Here is a 17513-nt window from a genome sequence, read left to right as displayed (position 1 = left end):
AACATGTATGTATGTATCTTTTAGGTTTTTACTTATCATACTTTGGGGATGATTTTATTCCAAAAAATTCTTAAGAAACCAATCTTACGGTCGGTTGTGTTGGAGAGGGAGCAAGTATGATCAAGAAAGAATAAGATGTGGTAGTAAATTATAGTTTGATATATCAATTTTATCGAACTTAACATAGAAAGCGTGTCCTTTACAACCCACTAGCATGTAGAAAACACACAGCCACAGTTGGTGCAATTGATGAGACCAAGAATTCAGGATCCCTACTCCCTAGGGTTGTGTGAGAAAAGGTGCAGGTAGTGTCATGTCTTCGTCAAAAATTGCAAATAATTATACTAAAGCTGTATCCAGTGATGAGGAGAACCAAAAAAGTGTTTGTTTCCCATCTCTAATTTGTTGGTCACAACATTCCCGCGTCATTTTATTAGTTCAAGGGTCGGCCAAAAAGCAAAGGCTAAGTTTGACAAAGAATCTTCTCTACTAAGAAAAACCACAAAAAGTGAAAGCAAGATTATATTTCTATTGTTATATCTTTATACAAAAATTGGTGCCGTAATCTAATTACAAATTATTATATGAATAAAAATATGAAATTTTTTAATAAATAATTTAAAAGTTATGAAGATTTAAAATTAATTGACCATGTAAAAAAATTATGCTTGCAATAAATTAAAATTATATTATATTATAATGTTTTTTTTTATCACTTCTCATAACTTTAATCATCTTATTTTACAAGTTTCTATGTCTCCTTTCGATGTATTAAAAAGTATACGAATATAATTTCTTCAAATCCCTAACATGGAAAGCAAAAAGAAAACAATAATAAAATTAGAGTGACAGACAAAAAGATCCCAAAAGCTTCAAATGTCTAAAGGTTCTTGCAGATTGATCAAGATAGGCACCCTCTTTAATACCATTTTCTTACCATCCTCTGGCTTCCACTCCACACTTACATATTCTAACCATACAACTAAGAATTCCAATATATTTAATTACTAAGAATCACACACTGTCACTTTCTAAACTTGTTTTTATTGATCCAGTAAAAAAAAAAAAAACTTGTTTTAGTTTATATTAATTTTTATGTATTTTAACATTTTGAAAAGTGTTTTTATGCATTTAATTATTTACAGTACATGATAAATCAGAATAATCACTAAGATGAAATAGTTAAATGCCTCACATAATTTCTAAGAGACGAAAAATAAAAACTATTTCAAAAACTTAAATTTCATAAATATATATATATATATATATATATATATATATATATATATATATATATATATATAAACAAAAGACTTTTATTGAATAAATTTGTATTGTGAAAAAAAAAAAGCTGCCCCGCCACAGCAGGCGGGTTGCTTCCTCTGACGTCGCCGGGGAGCTCTTGGTGAGGAGACCTCAGGATAAGTTGCTAAACCAAAGGGGAGGGGAGATAAATAAAATAAAGTTGTTATAAATATATATATATGCATGGTTTCGTAATAAAAAAGAACCTCCTTTTCTACGTTATTCTCATTTTTCCTATATAAGTAGCTTCTCTAAACTGAATGCATCCTTCTTTCTCCATCGTTTCCAAGCCCTGATCTCAACCTCCCACCAGAGACAAATTAAAGCGACATGAGATAAATACACACATACAGCAGCCTAAACGAACCGTTTTGAAGCTAACTCATCGCTAGCTGCGCTAGTTGGAAAAAAAAAATGGGCAGTGTTCGAAAACTGATCGTGGAGGTAGTGGACGCTCACAACCTCGTCCCTAAGGACGGCCACGGAACCTCCAGCCCCTACGTGGTGGTCGACTTCCACGGCCAGCGGAGGAAGACGCGGACCGCGGTCCGTGACTTGAACCCGGTCTGGAAAGAAACGCTGTCGTTTAATGTAGACAATGTTAACTCCCAGTCGTCTCAAATCTTCGGCGACACGCTCGAGCTCGACGTTTACCACGACAAGTCCTACGGCTCCACCCGCAGACACAACTCCCTCGGCCGAATCCGCCTCAGCTCCGCCCAGTTCGTCAACAAAGGCGAGGAGGCTTTGGTGTACTACGTCCTGGAGAAGAAGTACCTTCTCAGCATGATCCAAGGTGAAATCGGTTTGAAAATCTACTACGTCGACGAGGAGAAGGTTCTTAAAATAGAGGAAGCACCGCCGCCCCCACCACCACCGCAGAAGGAAGCAGAGATTACTGAACCGGAGAAAGTGGAAGAAACACCTCCACCACAACCACCAGAAGGTGAGAAACCTAAAGAAGAAGAAATGAAGGAAAAAGAGAAAGAAAACGCTGAACCTCCTCCTCCTCCAGCTCCAGCTGCTGCAACTGAAAAACCACCACCTGAAGCTGAACAGGATTATCAACCGTTGGATCCGTTGTTAGATGTGAAGGCAGCGTCTGTGTCGAGGTCGAATTCGGAAATAAGATTCAACGGAACCAATAACGGTCCTGCACCTCCTCAACCAATGAGAAGGTCTGCATCAACGGCGAGTTTTGCAGCATCAGAGGCGTCGAGTGAAACTAGCAGCATGATGACGATGATGGAACGGTCGTCGTTTGATCTTGTGGAGAAGATGCACTACCTCTTCGTCCACGTCGTCAAAGCCCGCTACTTACCCACCAACGGAAACCCCGTCGTCAAAATCGCCGTTTCGGGGCAGCACCACGTCACGTCCATGCCCGCGCGCAAGTCCACCGTGTTATTCGAATGGAATCAGACCTTCGCATTCGCACGCGACGCACCTGATTCCTCCTCCGTGCTGGAGGTCTCTGCGTGGGACCCCCAAGCTTCCGAGGCTCTGCTCGGTGGTGTGTGCTTTGACGTCAACGAGATTCCCGTGCGGGACCCACCGGACAGCCCTCTGGCCCCACAGTGGTACAGATTGGAAGGCGGAGGGGCCCTCCACGGCGACCTCATGATCGCCACGTGGATGGGAACGCAAGCCGACGAATCATTTCCCGACGCGTGGAAGAGTGACACGTTTGCTCATGTGAACTCCAGAGCCAAAGTTTACCAGTCACCGAAACTGTGGTACCTGAGAGCCACTCTTCTCGAAGCTCAAGACGTTTTTCTTCTGCCATTAACCTCATCCAAGGAATCGTGTTTTCGAGTAAAGGCCAAACTCGGATTCCAGGTGCTGAAATCCAAAACGGTGGTTACTCGTAACGGCACCGTTTCATGGAACAACGAAGACTTCATTTTTGTGGTGGCAGAGCCCGTGAGCGACCACCTCATGTTCACTTTAGAAAACCGACAACCTGACGCGCCGGTGACAATTGGAGTCCTCAGAATACCTTTACTCGCTATTGAGAGAAGGGTCGATGACCGGAGCGTGGCGTCGCGGTGGTTCACCTTCGATAACGAGAGCGACGACAAAGCAAGCAGCAGGCCCAGGGTGCACCTGCGGTTATGCTTCGACGGCGGGTATCACGTGATGGACGAGGCGGCTCACGTTTGCAGCGACTACCGCCCCACGGCAAGGCAGCTCTGGAAGCCACCGGTTGGCACGGTCGAGCTCGGCATCATTGGCTGCAAGAACCTGCTACCGATGAAGACGGTGAACGGTAAGAGCTCCATGGACGCGTACTGCGTGGCCAAGTACGGTAGCAAGTGGGTTCGCACGAGAACCGTTTCGGATAACATGGAACCCAAGTGGAATGAACAGTACACGTGGAAGGTTTACGATCCTTCCACCGTTCTCACCATCGGAGTATTCGACAGCTCCCTCCTCGACATGGATAATGACAAAAATACCCTCATAGGAAAAGTACGCGTGCGTATCTCCACGCTGCATACAGGGAGAGTGTATAAAAACACTTACCCGTTGTTGGTGCTGAGTCCGGTTTCGGGGCTGAAGAAAATGGGGGAGATTGAGATAGCGATAAGGTTCGTTCGGACGACTCAACGGCTAGATTTCCTCCACGTGTACTCGCAGCCGATGCTGCCGTTGATGCACCATGTCAAGCCGCTGGGGGTGGTGCAGCAGGAGGCGCTGCGGAACACCACGGTGAGGATGGTGGCGGGACACCTGTCCAGGGCAGAACCGCCGCTGAGGAAGGAGGTGGTGTTCTACATGCTGGACGCGGACTCACACAACTTCAGCATGAGGAAAGTGCGCGCCAACTGGTATAGGATCATAAACGTCATCGCGGCCGTGGTAGATATTGTACGGTGGATAGAGCACACGCGGGGATGGAGGAATCCAACCGCAACCATATTGGTGCACGCGCTGTTAGTGATGTTGGTGTGGTTCCCTGATTTAATCATTCCCACGTTCTGTTTCTACGTTTTTGCTGTAGGTGCGTGGAACTACAGGTTTAGGGCGCGTGACCCACTTCCGCATTTCGACCCCAAGATATCTTTGGCAGAGGTTGTGGATAGGGAGGAGCTTGATGAGGAGTTTGACACTGTGCCCAGTAACAAAGCGAGTGAGGTGGTGCGAGTGCGGTATGACAGGTTGAGGGCGCTGGGGGCGCGCGTGCAGACGGTGCTGGGGGATTTGGCGACGCAAGGGGAGCGCGTCCAGGCGCTGGTGACGTGGCGGGACCCACGCGCCACGGGAATATTTGTGTTCTTGTGCTTGACTGTGGCGTTCATGCTGTATCTTGTGCCTTCAAAGATGGTGGCGATGGCTTTCGGGTTTTACTATCTCAGGCACCCTATCTTCCGTGATCGCCTGCCCTCGCCGGCGCTGAACTTCTTCAGAAGGTTGCCTTCATTGTCTGATCGAATCATGTAGTTTTTTTTTATGATGTGGTAAAAGCAACGAGGGTCAAGTTGAAATGCATATATATATATATATATATAGAGAGAGAGAGAGAGAGATAGATAAGAAACATGATTTTTCGATTTTTAGTATTAATTATTGAATGAAATGCTGAGGTTTTGATTTTTCTTTTCTTTTATGTGTGAATGCTGAATATTATTAATGCAAAGGAAAAGAAAATTAGACATGACGATGGAACGAGAATGGATGTTGTCTCATACAGGTTGGGTATCGAATTAGAAAAATAGTTTTTTTTTAAAAATATATTGAAAATCTTATCATTAAAAATTTTGAAAATTTACATATGAATAATGATATTAAAGTTTTTTTAGAACAACTAAAAGTGAATATACCTTCATTATCATATTTGATCTCATCAGTAAAAGTTGATTCTTCAATTGCTCTAGAACCTATAAATAATAATTATAAAATAATAAATAACAAGTTATAAGTTTTAAAATATAAGCAATTCATAAAGTATCACATAAGCATTTAGAATTTCACTTGCATTCTTTGAATTTCATAACTAACTTTTAGAACACATCAAAGCTTCTAAAGTAGTATAATGAAGTCGACCACGATGAGGAGTTAATATCTGACCTCCAATACTAAATGTTGATTCAAAAGCTACCGTGGAGATCAAAATAGCTAACACATCCCTTGCAATTGTTTGTAGTGTTGGATACTTTAGCTCATTCAATTTTCATCACATTAAGATATCAAAATATGAACTTCTTGGTAAAACTTCCTCCTCTAAGTAGTGATCCAACTTTGTTTTCATAGTTGAAGTTCTTGCCTTTTTCTTTCTTTCAATGTATCTATCATAATCACACAATTTACTCTTTCCATCACTAACCACATCTAGCGATTAAAAAGAACTAGTAAAATCTTCATGCTTTTTGGTTTGATATTCTGAAACCAAATCATAACACAAGTTTCGGATCCTATTAACTTGTGGAAAAAAATCCATGGGGTAATTTGATTCAAAGTAAAACTCAAGTAACTCGATTTTGTATCTTGGATCTAAAACAGTAGCAACTCCCATGATCACATGAATAACACTCCAATAAGAATCAAATTTTTCTAACATCTTTTCTGCCATTTTTTGAATCACTTCATTTGGGGAATTGACCCATTCAGATAAAACCATCTTGATCTCACAAATTTGAGGAAAATAAATGTTAGCAATTGGATATTTTGTGTCAGAAATCATTTTTGTATTATCATTAAATATGGTCAACCTCTTACACACTTTCTTTGCAAATTCCCATTGTGAATCACTTGGAAAACAAGAGTATTGAGTTTCACGCTGCTTTAATCTGGAAAACACATCTTTATATGATATTGCAACATCAAGCATCTTGTAAGTTGAATTCCATCTAGTTGGACAATCTAAACTCAACTTTTTGGTGCAAGGGATTCACAATTGTTTAGCAGTTTCTTGAAATTTTTCCAACCTTTTAGGTGTTGCAATCCAATATATGCTACACTATCTCAAATTTTTTCCACTCCATCCTTCACAACTCCTAAACCATCTTTTACTATCAAATTTAAGATATGTGCACAACAACGCATGTGAAGAAACTCTCCTTAATTAAAGTGCCTAATTGCAATTTATCCTTAATTTTTTCAATCATGCAATCATTTGTACTTCAACAACAATCTATTATTTTAAAAACCAAAGCAATTAATATAGATTAAAATGTGAATTTTATCATGCTAAACATTGTGGGAGTAAATAATTTTACAACTCAAGAAATTAAATGTGCCATTACAAATTTACATGCAAAAAACACATCTTTTGGATATGTGTAACTACCTCTCATAATAAAGATTTCAGAAAATTTAATCCAAAAATAGAAAATCATGAGTGAAATCGTTGAATGCCACTAAGACCTATGATATATATAGAAATTCAATCTTTATATAAGATTGTTACCCCTGTGTGAGCTTGCATAGCTTTTAACACAAACATCCATGCCTGTATGTAGGTCATGAGCTTGTATAGCTTTGCTAAATGCAACAAATCCCAAATACTCAGTAACATGATACCTTCCAGCTATTACAAAATTTAAAACAACATGGAAATTCTTGTCCTCCTCAAAGCCAGTTCTGAGCAACAAAAACTAAGTTTAAGAAAGAGTATAAAGGTTAAAAAAGGGAGAACATAGAAACAAACAAGAAATCATACTTTACAACATAACAAAAAAAATCACTACAATCCCATTAAGATCCTTTTACACAAGGCAAAAATAAAATGCTTAAAAAGTTTTGCAGTCATTAGCACATACATTTACCATGAAGGAAAAAGAACCTCATTGTTTCAACAATATCTTTGAAAGAGGTCTCATTATAGGGAAATGCATGTTATATTCTCTCATGTACTTATTTCTTGAAATATAAGAATAAAAATTAAGAATTAAAGCAACTTTAGGAATTCACAACAATCACCAACTAGTTTGCAGCATAGGATTACTCTATCACAATTGAGCATAATATCATCAATTTAAATCAAATAATAAAGGACTAAATTAGGATATTCTATAGCACAAGATTATAGTAAATTAATATTTAAGTGAAAGTAAAATATATTGCAATAATTAAAAAAAAACACCAAAACCGAATCCATAGTCCAACGATTACAACAAATAAAGAAAAGGAGGGAAAAAAAAGGATTACTTCAACTCTAATTCAAAATCAACATCAAAAGAGAAAATACAAAGGAAAGTGCATATTATGCATAACAACATTTAAACGCTTGGATTTGGAATTTGAAAGGCACGCACCTGAACGTAGCTTCCGTGGAATAGAGTTCAAAAACTGTGAAATCATTGAAAAGAGAGAAAGAGAAGGCAACAAAATCATAAACGTGAGAAAAAGGTCCATTAATTAAAAATAATAATGGGAGATATAAAGTTTATCTAGTGGTAAAGAGAAAAAGGGGAGGGAGGAGAGGTTGCAGGTTCCAATCCCAACTAACAAAAACTAATAAGAAAACATACATTCTTATGAAGCTTGAATTTGTTGGTGGTGGTAATGACGGTCGAAACACAGAGGTAGAGAGTGACTAAGTGAGAGAGGTAGAGAGACGAGTGAGGAAGCACAACGCAACATAGCAGACAACTTTTAGGTTTTAGGAATTAGCCATTATATATAGGGTTTTTTATATTATTTCTTAAGTGGAAGGGTGGATTCAGGGTTGAGGTCAAGGCGAATATTAGTAATCTTATACCCGTACCCGTCCCTGCTTTTGATTATCGAGGAAAAACTGAACTCGAATCCATACCTGGTCAACTCGGGTATTATCCGTCAAAGTCAGGATAGATTCGGACTGGTACCCATGGGTATGGGTTTTATTGCAATGTCTAAAGCAAATACTGCATCCCTAGTAATGGTTTGGTCCACTAGGCAGGGACCTCCTCTATCCAGCAACTATCATGAAAAGAAAAGAATAAATAAGTCATACAATGAGCAACATTATATCCCATTCTCTTAGGAAAAATAAGAGGAAATCTCAAAAGCTCTATGCAATCTTCAACAATCCCATGGAAGATGGACCTACCCAGAAGCTCTTTTTCCTACTAATGTTGTTAAAGCAACAAATTGTTAGCCATCACAACTTGGTCTACGTCAATCCTAAGGCCAAGGGGAGAGACAAACCAAATTTTTTGCACTCCAGTACATTTCATAAGGGCATGGGCTACATCCTCCACTTCCACACCACACATTGGACACTTGGGTTCCAAATCAATCTTCTTTATCAAGTTTGAGCAAACTAAGAGAATATTCTGACAAGATCTCCAAATAAAATTCTTGCACTTCAGAGAGCATTGCCTTTCCAAACATGTTTCTAAATCAACTCCTCGTTGTGTATAGATGAGGACTCAGTTGGGTTGTATATGTTATTTGTCACCTGATTTGACCAAACACACTCCATTTGCATTGTATTTCCAGTACCATTAGTCCTCATTATTCTATAGACTCATCGGTATTGAACAGATGGTCAACATTGTGGCTTTTGAAAAAAAAAATAGTTTTCCATGATCCCATGCTCTCTCATTTTCTAGCAAAAGCTCACTCACTCTTAGGTCCTTGTCTAATGTTTTTCCCTATGGTGCAGTTGAGATTAAAAATAAGCTATCAACAAAGTCTTAAAAGTGAATGATCATCAACTCAAGCTTTTTCATGAGACTCAAGTGGAAGAGGAGTTTGTGGCAAACCTCTGTTTGGTCTTGCCAATTTTATGTGATGATGTGCCTTGAATGGAACTTGAGGAGTTTTTTTCTCCCTTCTTTTATATGTTGTATCTTTGTTTGCATTTCATTGCATGCTTACATTGAGGACAATGTGCACTTCAAGTGTGGGGGGAAGGGTTTAGAAAAGGAAAAAAAATTGTTTTTTGTTTTCTCTGTTTGTTGTTTTCTGTTTCTGTATTAGTTTTTGTTTACTGTATCTATTTGTTGTTTTCTTATCTATTTCCTATTGTTTCCTATTTTCAATGTTTATTTTTGTTTTTGTTGTTGTTTCTATCTTATGTTTTGTTGTATTTGTTTTGTTTTACTATTATGTATTGTTCTTACATAAAATAAAAAATAGAAATAAAAATGAAGATTTAGCAGTTTTTAGTATTCCGATGTTTTTGATGAATTTAGGCACTTTTTCATGTTTCTCATAGGATTTCTAAGTTGTATAAATTGTGCGAGATGCACCATTTTTAGTTGAAAGGTTTCATGTTTGATGTGAACCATTGTTGCAATTGTTGAAGTGATAAGTAGGCTTGGAAAATAAAATTTAAGTGGATCATGTCTGATAGAATTATGCCTTGTGAGTTTTTGGGCCTTTGCAGACGGATTGCCCAATTTCATTCATGTTCTTTGATGTGTGATTTTACCCTTGTGCTAGATTACTCTAGGTTTTGCCTTGTTTTTCTTGTTATTCCTTGTTTTACATGCATTGATTGAGATTATTTAGGTCTTCTTTCTTTTAGATACTAGCCAAATAAACCTGCCTTGCATTGATATCCATTATCATCCTCTTTGAGCCTTTAACACCTTTCATTTTGTAGCTCATTTCAAGCTAAAAAGTGGAAAACCATGTTGTCCTAAACTTTATGGAGAAAAAGGGCTTTGGAATTGTTTTGGGAGTGGGTTTCAAACAAGTGTGGGGGATTTTTAATTTATTTTTCATGTATGTTCCTTTATTTTTGTCATTTCATTTTCTTTTGATTTGTTGAAAAAAACAAAAGCAAAGAGAAAAAGAAAAATAAAAAGCAAAAAAAAAAAAAGAATGAGAAAAAGAAAAAACAAAAAGAAAAGAAAGAAAGAAAGTGTACTAAACAAAGAAGAAGAAAGAAAAAATGCAATAAAGTTTGTTGTGATTCTTTTTCATTCTTGTGAGTTCTTTATATTTTCATTTTTTTGTTCTCCACTTTGTTTTCTTTATTTCTACCCCTCTTTTTGCATGTTTGCTTACTCCTCATTGCCCTTTTTTTCTCTTAGTTTTAGCCTAAATATCCTTCTCATATTCACCCTCACCTAAGTCATACATTACAGCCCCATAAAAGCCCTTTAGATCTTTTGATGCATGTGTTGTTCAAGTTGAATGGATTAAAGTCATGTCAAAATTTGGGTGTGCCAGTGCATGTGGTGCTTGAGTGTAAACACAAACCCATACACATTTGGTGAGGTTGAATGTTGTTCTTTGAGAGATTTCTATCACCTTGGCGCATTCTTAAATTTGACTTAATTGCTTTTTGTAACATCCTATTTTTTCGTAAATAAATCTAAAAAGCTTTTTAGTAAAAATAAATAAATAAATAAATAAATATAAAGAAAATAATAGGTTGAGTACCCTAGGTACAAATTGATATTTTAAGTCAGGTGTTTTCTTTTTGCCTCATTTTCATTTTTCTCTTTTCTCCCCTCAAAACCCTCTTTTTCCCATAGACCACCAAATATGTCTCAGAAAAATGATGATCTTGGACTCATTCACCATTGGATCATCGTGAAATTTAAGCACCAGGTTTGCAACCCAATTCTTAGCATTTTCACCGTTGGGAATTTCCATATCATGTCAGAGATGAGAGAAATACCCTTCTTACCTTAGCTTTCTCTTTTCCCGCAGAAACTCGTAACAGTCTCAGTAAACCTACGATCCCGGTTTTGTTAACCGTTGAATTTTCATGAAATTTGGATATGTTGTTCAAAATGATATTTCGAACACTTTCGCCGTTGGGATTTGCGAGATAATATTCGCAGTGGGAGAAAAAGAAATCACATGAATATAATACAAATGGAGACTTCAATCCCTTCTCATTCTCTCTAACGTTTGGGAACCCTATCAGAGCAACCAGAGGAATCTCAGGAACTTGTTAGAGATTTATTTATCGTTGTCGGAAGACACGTGAGCCCACTTAGAGGTAAAGGATGAGTTATTCACAATTGGGGGTTAGTGAGAACATGTGTAGGGATCCTTAGAGGATTAAATTGGGGTTTTATTTTGGGATATTTATTAAATTGCAATTTTTCCTTTATGATTATAAATAAAATATTGATGTTTTGATGAGAATTGCTTGATAAATTGTGCTCTTGATATTTGTATATTTTGACCTATGATTTTCATATAATTGTGTAATATTATTTGATGGGTTTTAGTCCCCAGGTTGTTGTGATAGTCTTTTGTATAAATTGTTATATTGAGGATATGAAATGATGATTCAAATTATGAGTATGTGGTGGATTGAACATGTGATGAATGACGGAATACACGTATATTGTGAGAACCCGACGAGTTAAAATGATTTTGAAAATAATTGAGTAGTTGTGTGTATTGCATAGTTCATAGGTAAAGTGTGTATGATTCATGAGGTGTGATAATATGTTATTTTGAGATTATAACATTGTGATTGAAATCGACTATATGTGATAAATTGAGTATGCAGGTGATTGAGATGTTGTGTGCATTGAGTTGTAAACTGTGGATTGTACAATCACACGACTATAAGACCATTTAAAGGCGACGAGTTAATGTTAAGTTCCTTTAAGGGCGACGAGTTAATGCTGAGACCCTTTAAGGGCGACAAGTTAATGCTAAGACCCTTAAAGGGTGACGAGTTAAAAATATTTGAGAACAATTGAGGAGTCGTGTGTTTTGTACAGTTCATAGATAAAGTCTGTGTGCTAAAATGTTTTCTGGGTTGGACCTGAATCAAGAGGGAGGGGCCCTGACGGACTCTTCGGAGTGTAGGCCTTGGGGGTCACCCGGTTTGAGTGTTCCTTTAATCCTGTGCCAATCCCACATGGTTGGAGCATTCTCGCAAAACACTATGACCCTGACTGGTCTCCCTATGATATTATCTAGTGAGAGTGACTTGACTTGCTAGTGTGTAGTTTGTCTTGTCATGTACTCCTAGGCACCCGAAGAGGTTTTTCACTTACATGGTACCACATTGCATATAGGATTGAGTCTTAGTGTATCTGCTACATAACGCTTGTGTATTGTTTTATATTGATTGATTTGATGATATTGTGTTTTGATTATTGAGTATGCGAATGTTGTAAAAAGGAATGAGATGTGTGGTGAAATAACGTGAGTTATGCTCAAGTAAATTGTATTTTTTTATATAATATTTATATCTATAGGTTGTTTTATTTTTCTCTATTAGTTAGGAATGTGATAACTCACTCCCTATGTGTTGTTTGTGTTTGGATCCTGTGATGATCTTGAACCTTGTGTTTGGGGGAGCAGATGGCTAGGTGAAGTGCTTTAAGGAACCTTGTGCTGAAGGATGTCGGGACACAATGCTCTGATAGGATGTGACAGTGGGGCATAAGTTTTATATTAATTGCATGATGTTAGTCTATTTTATTTTATCTCACTGATTTAACAAAATATTTTTATAAATTTTGATGGCCTTATTTTGAACCGAATATATTTTAATAAGTTTTAATTGATAATAGTGAAGTGAATGTGAATCTTTTACCCGTGTGAATTTGGTTACCGATATTTTTATATATTTTATTTATTTATATATATGTCGGGGTAGAGGGTGTCACACTTTTCTGCTTTCCATTTTGTGATCATGTGTTCATGAATTGCTTGTTACCTTGATACCATTCCTCCATTTTTCATCTTTATCACTTTTGTGTGTAACGACCCGCCTTGTCGCTACGATATCATCACTCTAAACCGCGAGAATTTCAATTTTTAAATGAAAACACCGTTAATTTGCTTATGAAAAATTAAAGTAAAATTTTTTCACGATATACATTCCCAAATAACGCACCATTACTTAAATGAATACATATATATATATATATATATATATATATAGTAACTTAGTACACATCATTCACATAATGGAAAGTAAATTTGTTCATACATATAATTAAGTTTGTGATTTACATCCTCAATTCAACAAAAAGAATTATGGAATCAACTATGGAGGAGTTGATTAACAAAACACAACTCTCTCCCAAAATAATCCCAACGTCATCACGTCGGCTCGGCAGCTCCACAAAAGAATCTCACTTCTCATACTCTAGTGTTGTCATTCTGCTCTTATGAACAAAGGTTCGCGATCATCACAGGTACCAACCACACGGTACAAAATTGTGAGGGGTGAGTTCATTATAAAAGAAATTAATACAAAAAAAATCAAATAACCACAATTAGTAAGAAAACATTATCAAATACCATAAACATACACAAACATCCATTAGTCCAACATACACTCAACAAGTAGTCATCATCCGTCTATAGTTCCAATCAATCATGCTCAGTATGTTACATGCACCTGACCTCAACTTTCAAATGCAATATGGTACCATCCCCAAGGAAATAGCCTAAGCATGTCCACACAACACTCTCACTTAGGAAAACTAGGCAGTAAGTGTCGAGGTCACCCTGTCATGCACAAGCAACTCCCCTCCCATGGTGATCAGCCTGAGTCTCAAGGGAGTTCCAAACCGAGTGGCATGCCCCTAAGTACAAATATTTTTCCTCATGAAAAACTACGAGTACTTACTGACAAAGTTTGTACTATTTCCATTCAATATGAAGTATGAAACATGAGCATCATCAATGCACTGACTATGGATAATTAAAGATTCTAAGCCATCCGCTTCTCTCTCCAGGAATTCTTAAAACTCTTTAAAACATTATCTCCTCCTCTAGGGATATCCAACATGGTCACCACACCCCCCATGTACATACACAACATACATCATCACAATAACATCATCAACATCAACATCATCTCATCTCAACATCACAAGCAATCACATTCCACATACATACATACATATAAATTCATGTCCGGGATTCACATTTCCCAGGCCTTCAGGCAACATAAACCTCATACAATAACAATAACAATCTATAATACCACGAGACTCATATACTTTTTTTAAGGAAAATTCTAAATTAATGAGGAAAACTATAGTATTCAAAACAAACTCTTATGCCCATTTAAAATTTAATAAAGAAGTAAATAGAAGAACAAATATAAAATTTTGGACAGAGTCTCCTCTATATTTAAGACTTTTCCCAAAAATTCCAATCAATACAACAACAACATCATTGACAATTTCTATATCAGTAACAAACCTATCACATCCCATTAATTAAAAACACAGTTTTTCTTGAAAACCATCATGCACATCAATAACAAATATATCACATCCCATTAGTTAAAAACACAATTTTTCTTGAAAACCAGGATGCACATCAATAACAAATATATCACATCCCATTAGTTAAAAACACAGTTTTTCTTGAAAATCAGCATCCACAGGGACAAGCATACATCCCCATAATTGGGTTCCTTGGCCCCAACTATGGTATCAAAAGTTGTAAACAAACAATAAACTCCCTTCACCTATCATGAGCTCTACGTCAGTTTCTTTTTGCGTCACCTAGAGACCTCTCTCGTTTACGTTCGTCAGTCTAAATGCAAGGTTCTATATACCAAATTGAATGAAATTTAGTATAGATTTCAGAAACAAGGGTTAATGACAACATTCGGGGTCAAATACCTCTGTCAAAACATAAAGGACTGAGGGGTGTTTTGGATTTTACTAAAAGGAGACATCATTTTAAAATTTCGATCACACCAATGTGACCAAGATTTAGTGAAGGTCACAAAAATAACATCAATCTTATAAAAAGATAACTTTTACAATGTCTCATTTTCAAGAGTTTTTCAAAGGAAGTGTAAAAACTAACAAGGAGAAGGCTTAGAATCATGGTTACCTCGAAGAAACCGTGAAGGAAGGATTGGAGGCTTCGTTCTCTACCGAATCCTCGAGTTGAGTGTTAAAGATTCCGCTCCGACCAAACTGTTCTTCTCCATGCGGTGATCTGACGACAAGTAAAGGCGGCTCGTGGCGGTCACAGGTGGTCAGTGGTGGTGGAGGAGGAGCTTGGGGGTGTTGGGGGAGGGTTTAGGGGAAGAGAAGGAGGAAGAAGATTGTTGTTTTACACTATTGGACGTATTTGTAGCCTGCAACACTCGCCCAAACGAGTTTGGCTCGCCTGGGCTAGCTGATCCATAGCTTAAATTTTCTGCTTCGGTAAAAAAATCATGTCTCATACTAAAGATGTTATATTACAAATCCCAACGGTCTGAATGTGGAGAATTGTCTTAGAAACCTCCAGACAAAATTTGAAAATTATTCAACGGTTAACGAATCCGGGATGATGATTTTACTAAAATAGGTTTAGGTAAAATTTAAAATCTCATAATTTCAACTTAGTTCAACAAAACTCCACATAACTCAACATCCACATCAAGAAATTCACACATGACTAATTCAAGTCATACCTCAACTCATTCAAGTTAACCATGTAGTCAAATAACACAATAAATACAATTAAACATCAATTTATAATTAGTAATATCTTAGGGTGTTACATTGTGCATTGTTAGGATCCATTGAAAAATATGTGCGCCTTGTTCGTACCTTTCTTTTAGTTTGTGGTTTTACTTTTGCTTGATATTTCTTAGTCTTTCTTTTAGTTTTTCCCTGGAGTGCAAAAGATAAATGTGAGGGAATTTGATAAAGCATTTTTAGTTTATTATTTTTCTATTCTTCTGAGCTTATTTGACTTTTCTTTGACTCTTATTTTCTCGCATTAGCTCAGTTTTGGTCTTAGGAAAATAATTAGACTTAATTGGTAATTGTTGCTTATTTTCAGACTTTGTGCTTAATTTACCTATCTATCTTATGCAAAACCTATAGGATGCTACATAACTCAAAATGGAGAATATGAGTAGTCCCTAGAAAGCCAAGGGAAAAAGCTACAAATTTGTCAGAGAGGGCCAATTTTTCTGTTTTGAGGGTCATTTTGGGTTTGAAAATCAGAGCCTCTGTACTTGGATTTTGGGCTGCAAATTTTGGGCTTTTGCATTATGTAATTAACTTATTAGAGAGATTAGTTGGACCTAATCAGAGGCCATCCATTACTTCTGACTAGTTAGAGTATATATTAGTTTACTTAGTGTATTTTCAGAGTTAGTTAGAATCATTTGGCACAAAACACACTTTTAGAAACTTCTAATGCAAGTTTTGATCAAACTCTTCTCTCTCTTTTTCTCTCACTTGTTCTTCATATTTCTTCATCTCTTCAACTCTGTTCATTTCTTCTCTTGTTCAATCTTCCATTGATGATGACTATAGAAGACTAAACAACTAATCAATCCAAGAATCCAGTTCAAGCAATGATGGATTTGAGTTTTGGTTAAGTATTTCGAATTATGTTGTAAATGTTCATCTTCTTCTCCAATCCTAAAGACATTTAGGATTGAAAATGAATTAGGTAATTGATTTATTTTCTAATTTGAATCCTAATTACAGATTAATTGGATGATACTTCAATCTGATTTGTGATCTCAATGTAATTAAGGATGAATTCGATTGAATTACCTCTAATTAGATTAATTGAACCTTCATAATATATATATATATATATATATATATATATATATATATATATATATATATATATATTATCTTGTTTTAAATTTACTGTGGATACCACCATAGTTGGTTTTTCGAATTACCATGCCAACTGATAACAACACTATTTACGAACTCCTTTTAGAAATTAGTTTATTAACTGAGATTATCATCTCATTATAAGTGTTGTTTTCAGAGAACGAGGAAGAAGCTATCGAAATCGAGCAGACTTGAAGGCATAGTTTTCCATAGTTACATTTATTTAGTTAGGTTAGTACTTGATGCCAAATATGATTACTTTCGTTATATTTTTAGCATTCATTTAGTTTAGATGCCTATATTTTGATGATAATATTTTTTTTATGTAAAGACTCATTTATTTGATTATACATGAGATATTTTCAAACTATTATAATTTTGGGTTTTCATATTCTTTTTAGTATAGTTTACTATGGATTGTTACTGTAATGAAAAATGTTACACATTTAATACCCCAATCGAATTACACCAGAATGAAAATGATCTAGAAAATGCAAATATAATATTGTACGGTTGAAAATAATTTAAAAGAATTCATTAGCATTACCTATATCAACAATATATATTTACTTTTTGATAACTTATCACTTAATAACTACATGATTAAGTGTAGAACTCTCCAATGTCCAAACCTTAAAATAGGATTTAGGCTTTGTTAGTCCCAAGTTTCATCACATTATTCCAAATTGTATTTACTTATCAGGTGAAAAAGAAAAATGATAAAATAAAATCAGTGTAGTA

General features: G+C 36.4%; 1 protein-coding gene across 1 annotated transcript; it reads left to right on the top strand.

Annotated features, from left to right (window-relative positions):
- Positions 1-1459: 1459 nt before the first annotated feature.
- Positions 1460-4899, top strand: LOC100787960 (protein QUIRKY). Its single transcript, XM_003542119.5, has one exon. It carries the CDS (start codon positions 1720-1722, stop codon positions 4747-4749), a length of 3030 nt encoding a protein of 1009 aa, XP_003542167.1. The 5' UTR covers positions 1460-1719; the 3' UTR covers positions 4750-4899.
- Positions 4900-17513: the final 12614 nt, after the last annotated feature.

Source organism: Glycine max, chromosome 13 (assembly GCF_000004515.6).
Source record: "Glycine max cultivar Williams 82 chromosome 13, Glycine_max_v4.0, whole genome shotgun sequence".
Classification (NCBI taxonomy): Eukaryota; Viridiplantae; Streptophyta; class Magnoliopsida; order Fabales; family Fabaceae; genus Glycine; species Glycine max.
The sequence above is the reverse complement of the archived record's forward strand: the minus strand, read 5'-3'. Positions and strand labels throughout refer to the sequence as shown.

Coding starts and splice junctions, on each gene's coding strand:
- LOC100787960 (XM_003542119.5), top strand. CDS start 1,720: ATGGGCAGTGTTCGAAAACTGATCGTGGAGGTAGTGGACGCTCACAAC.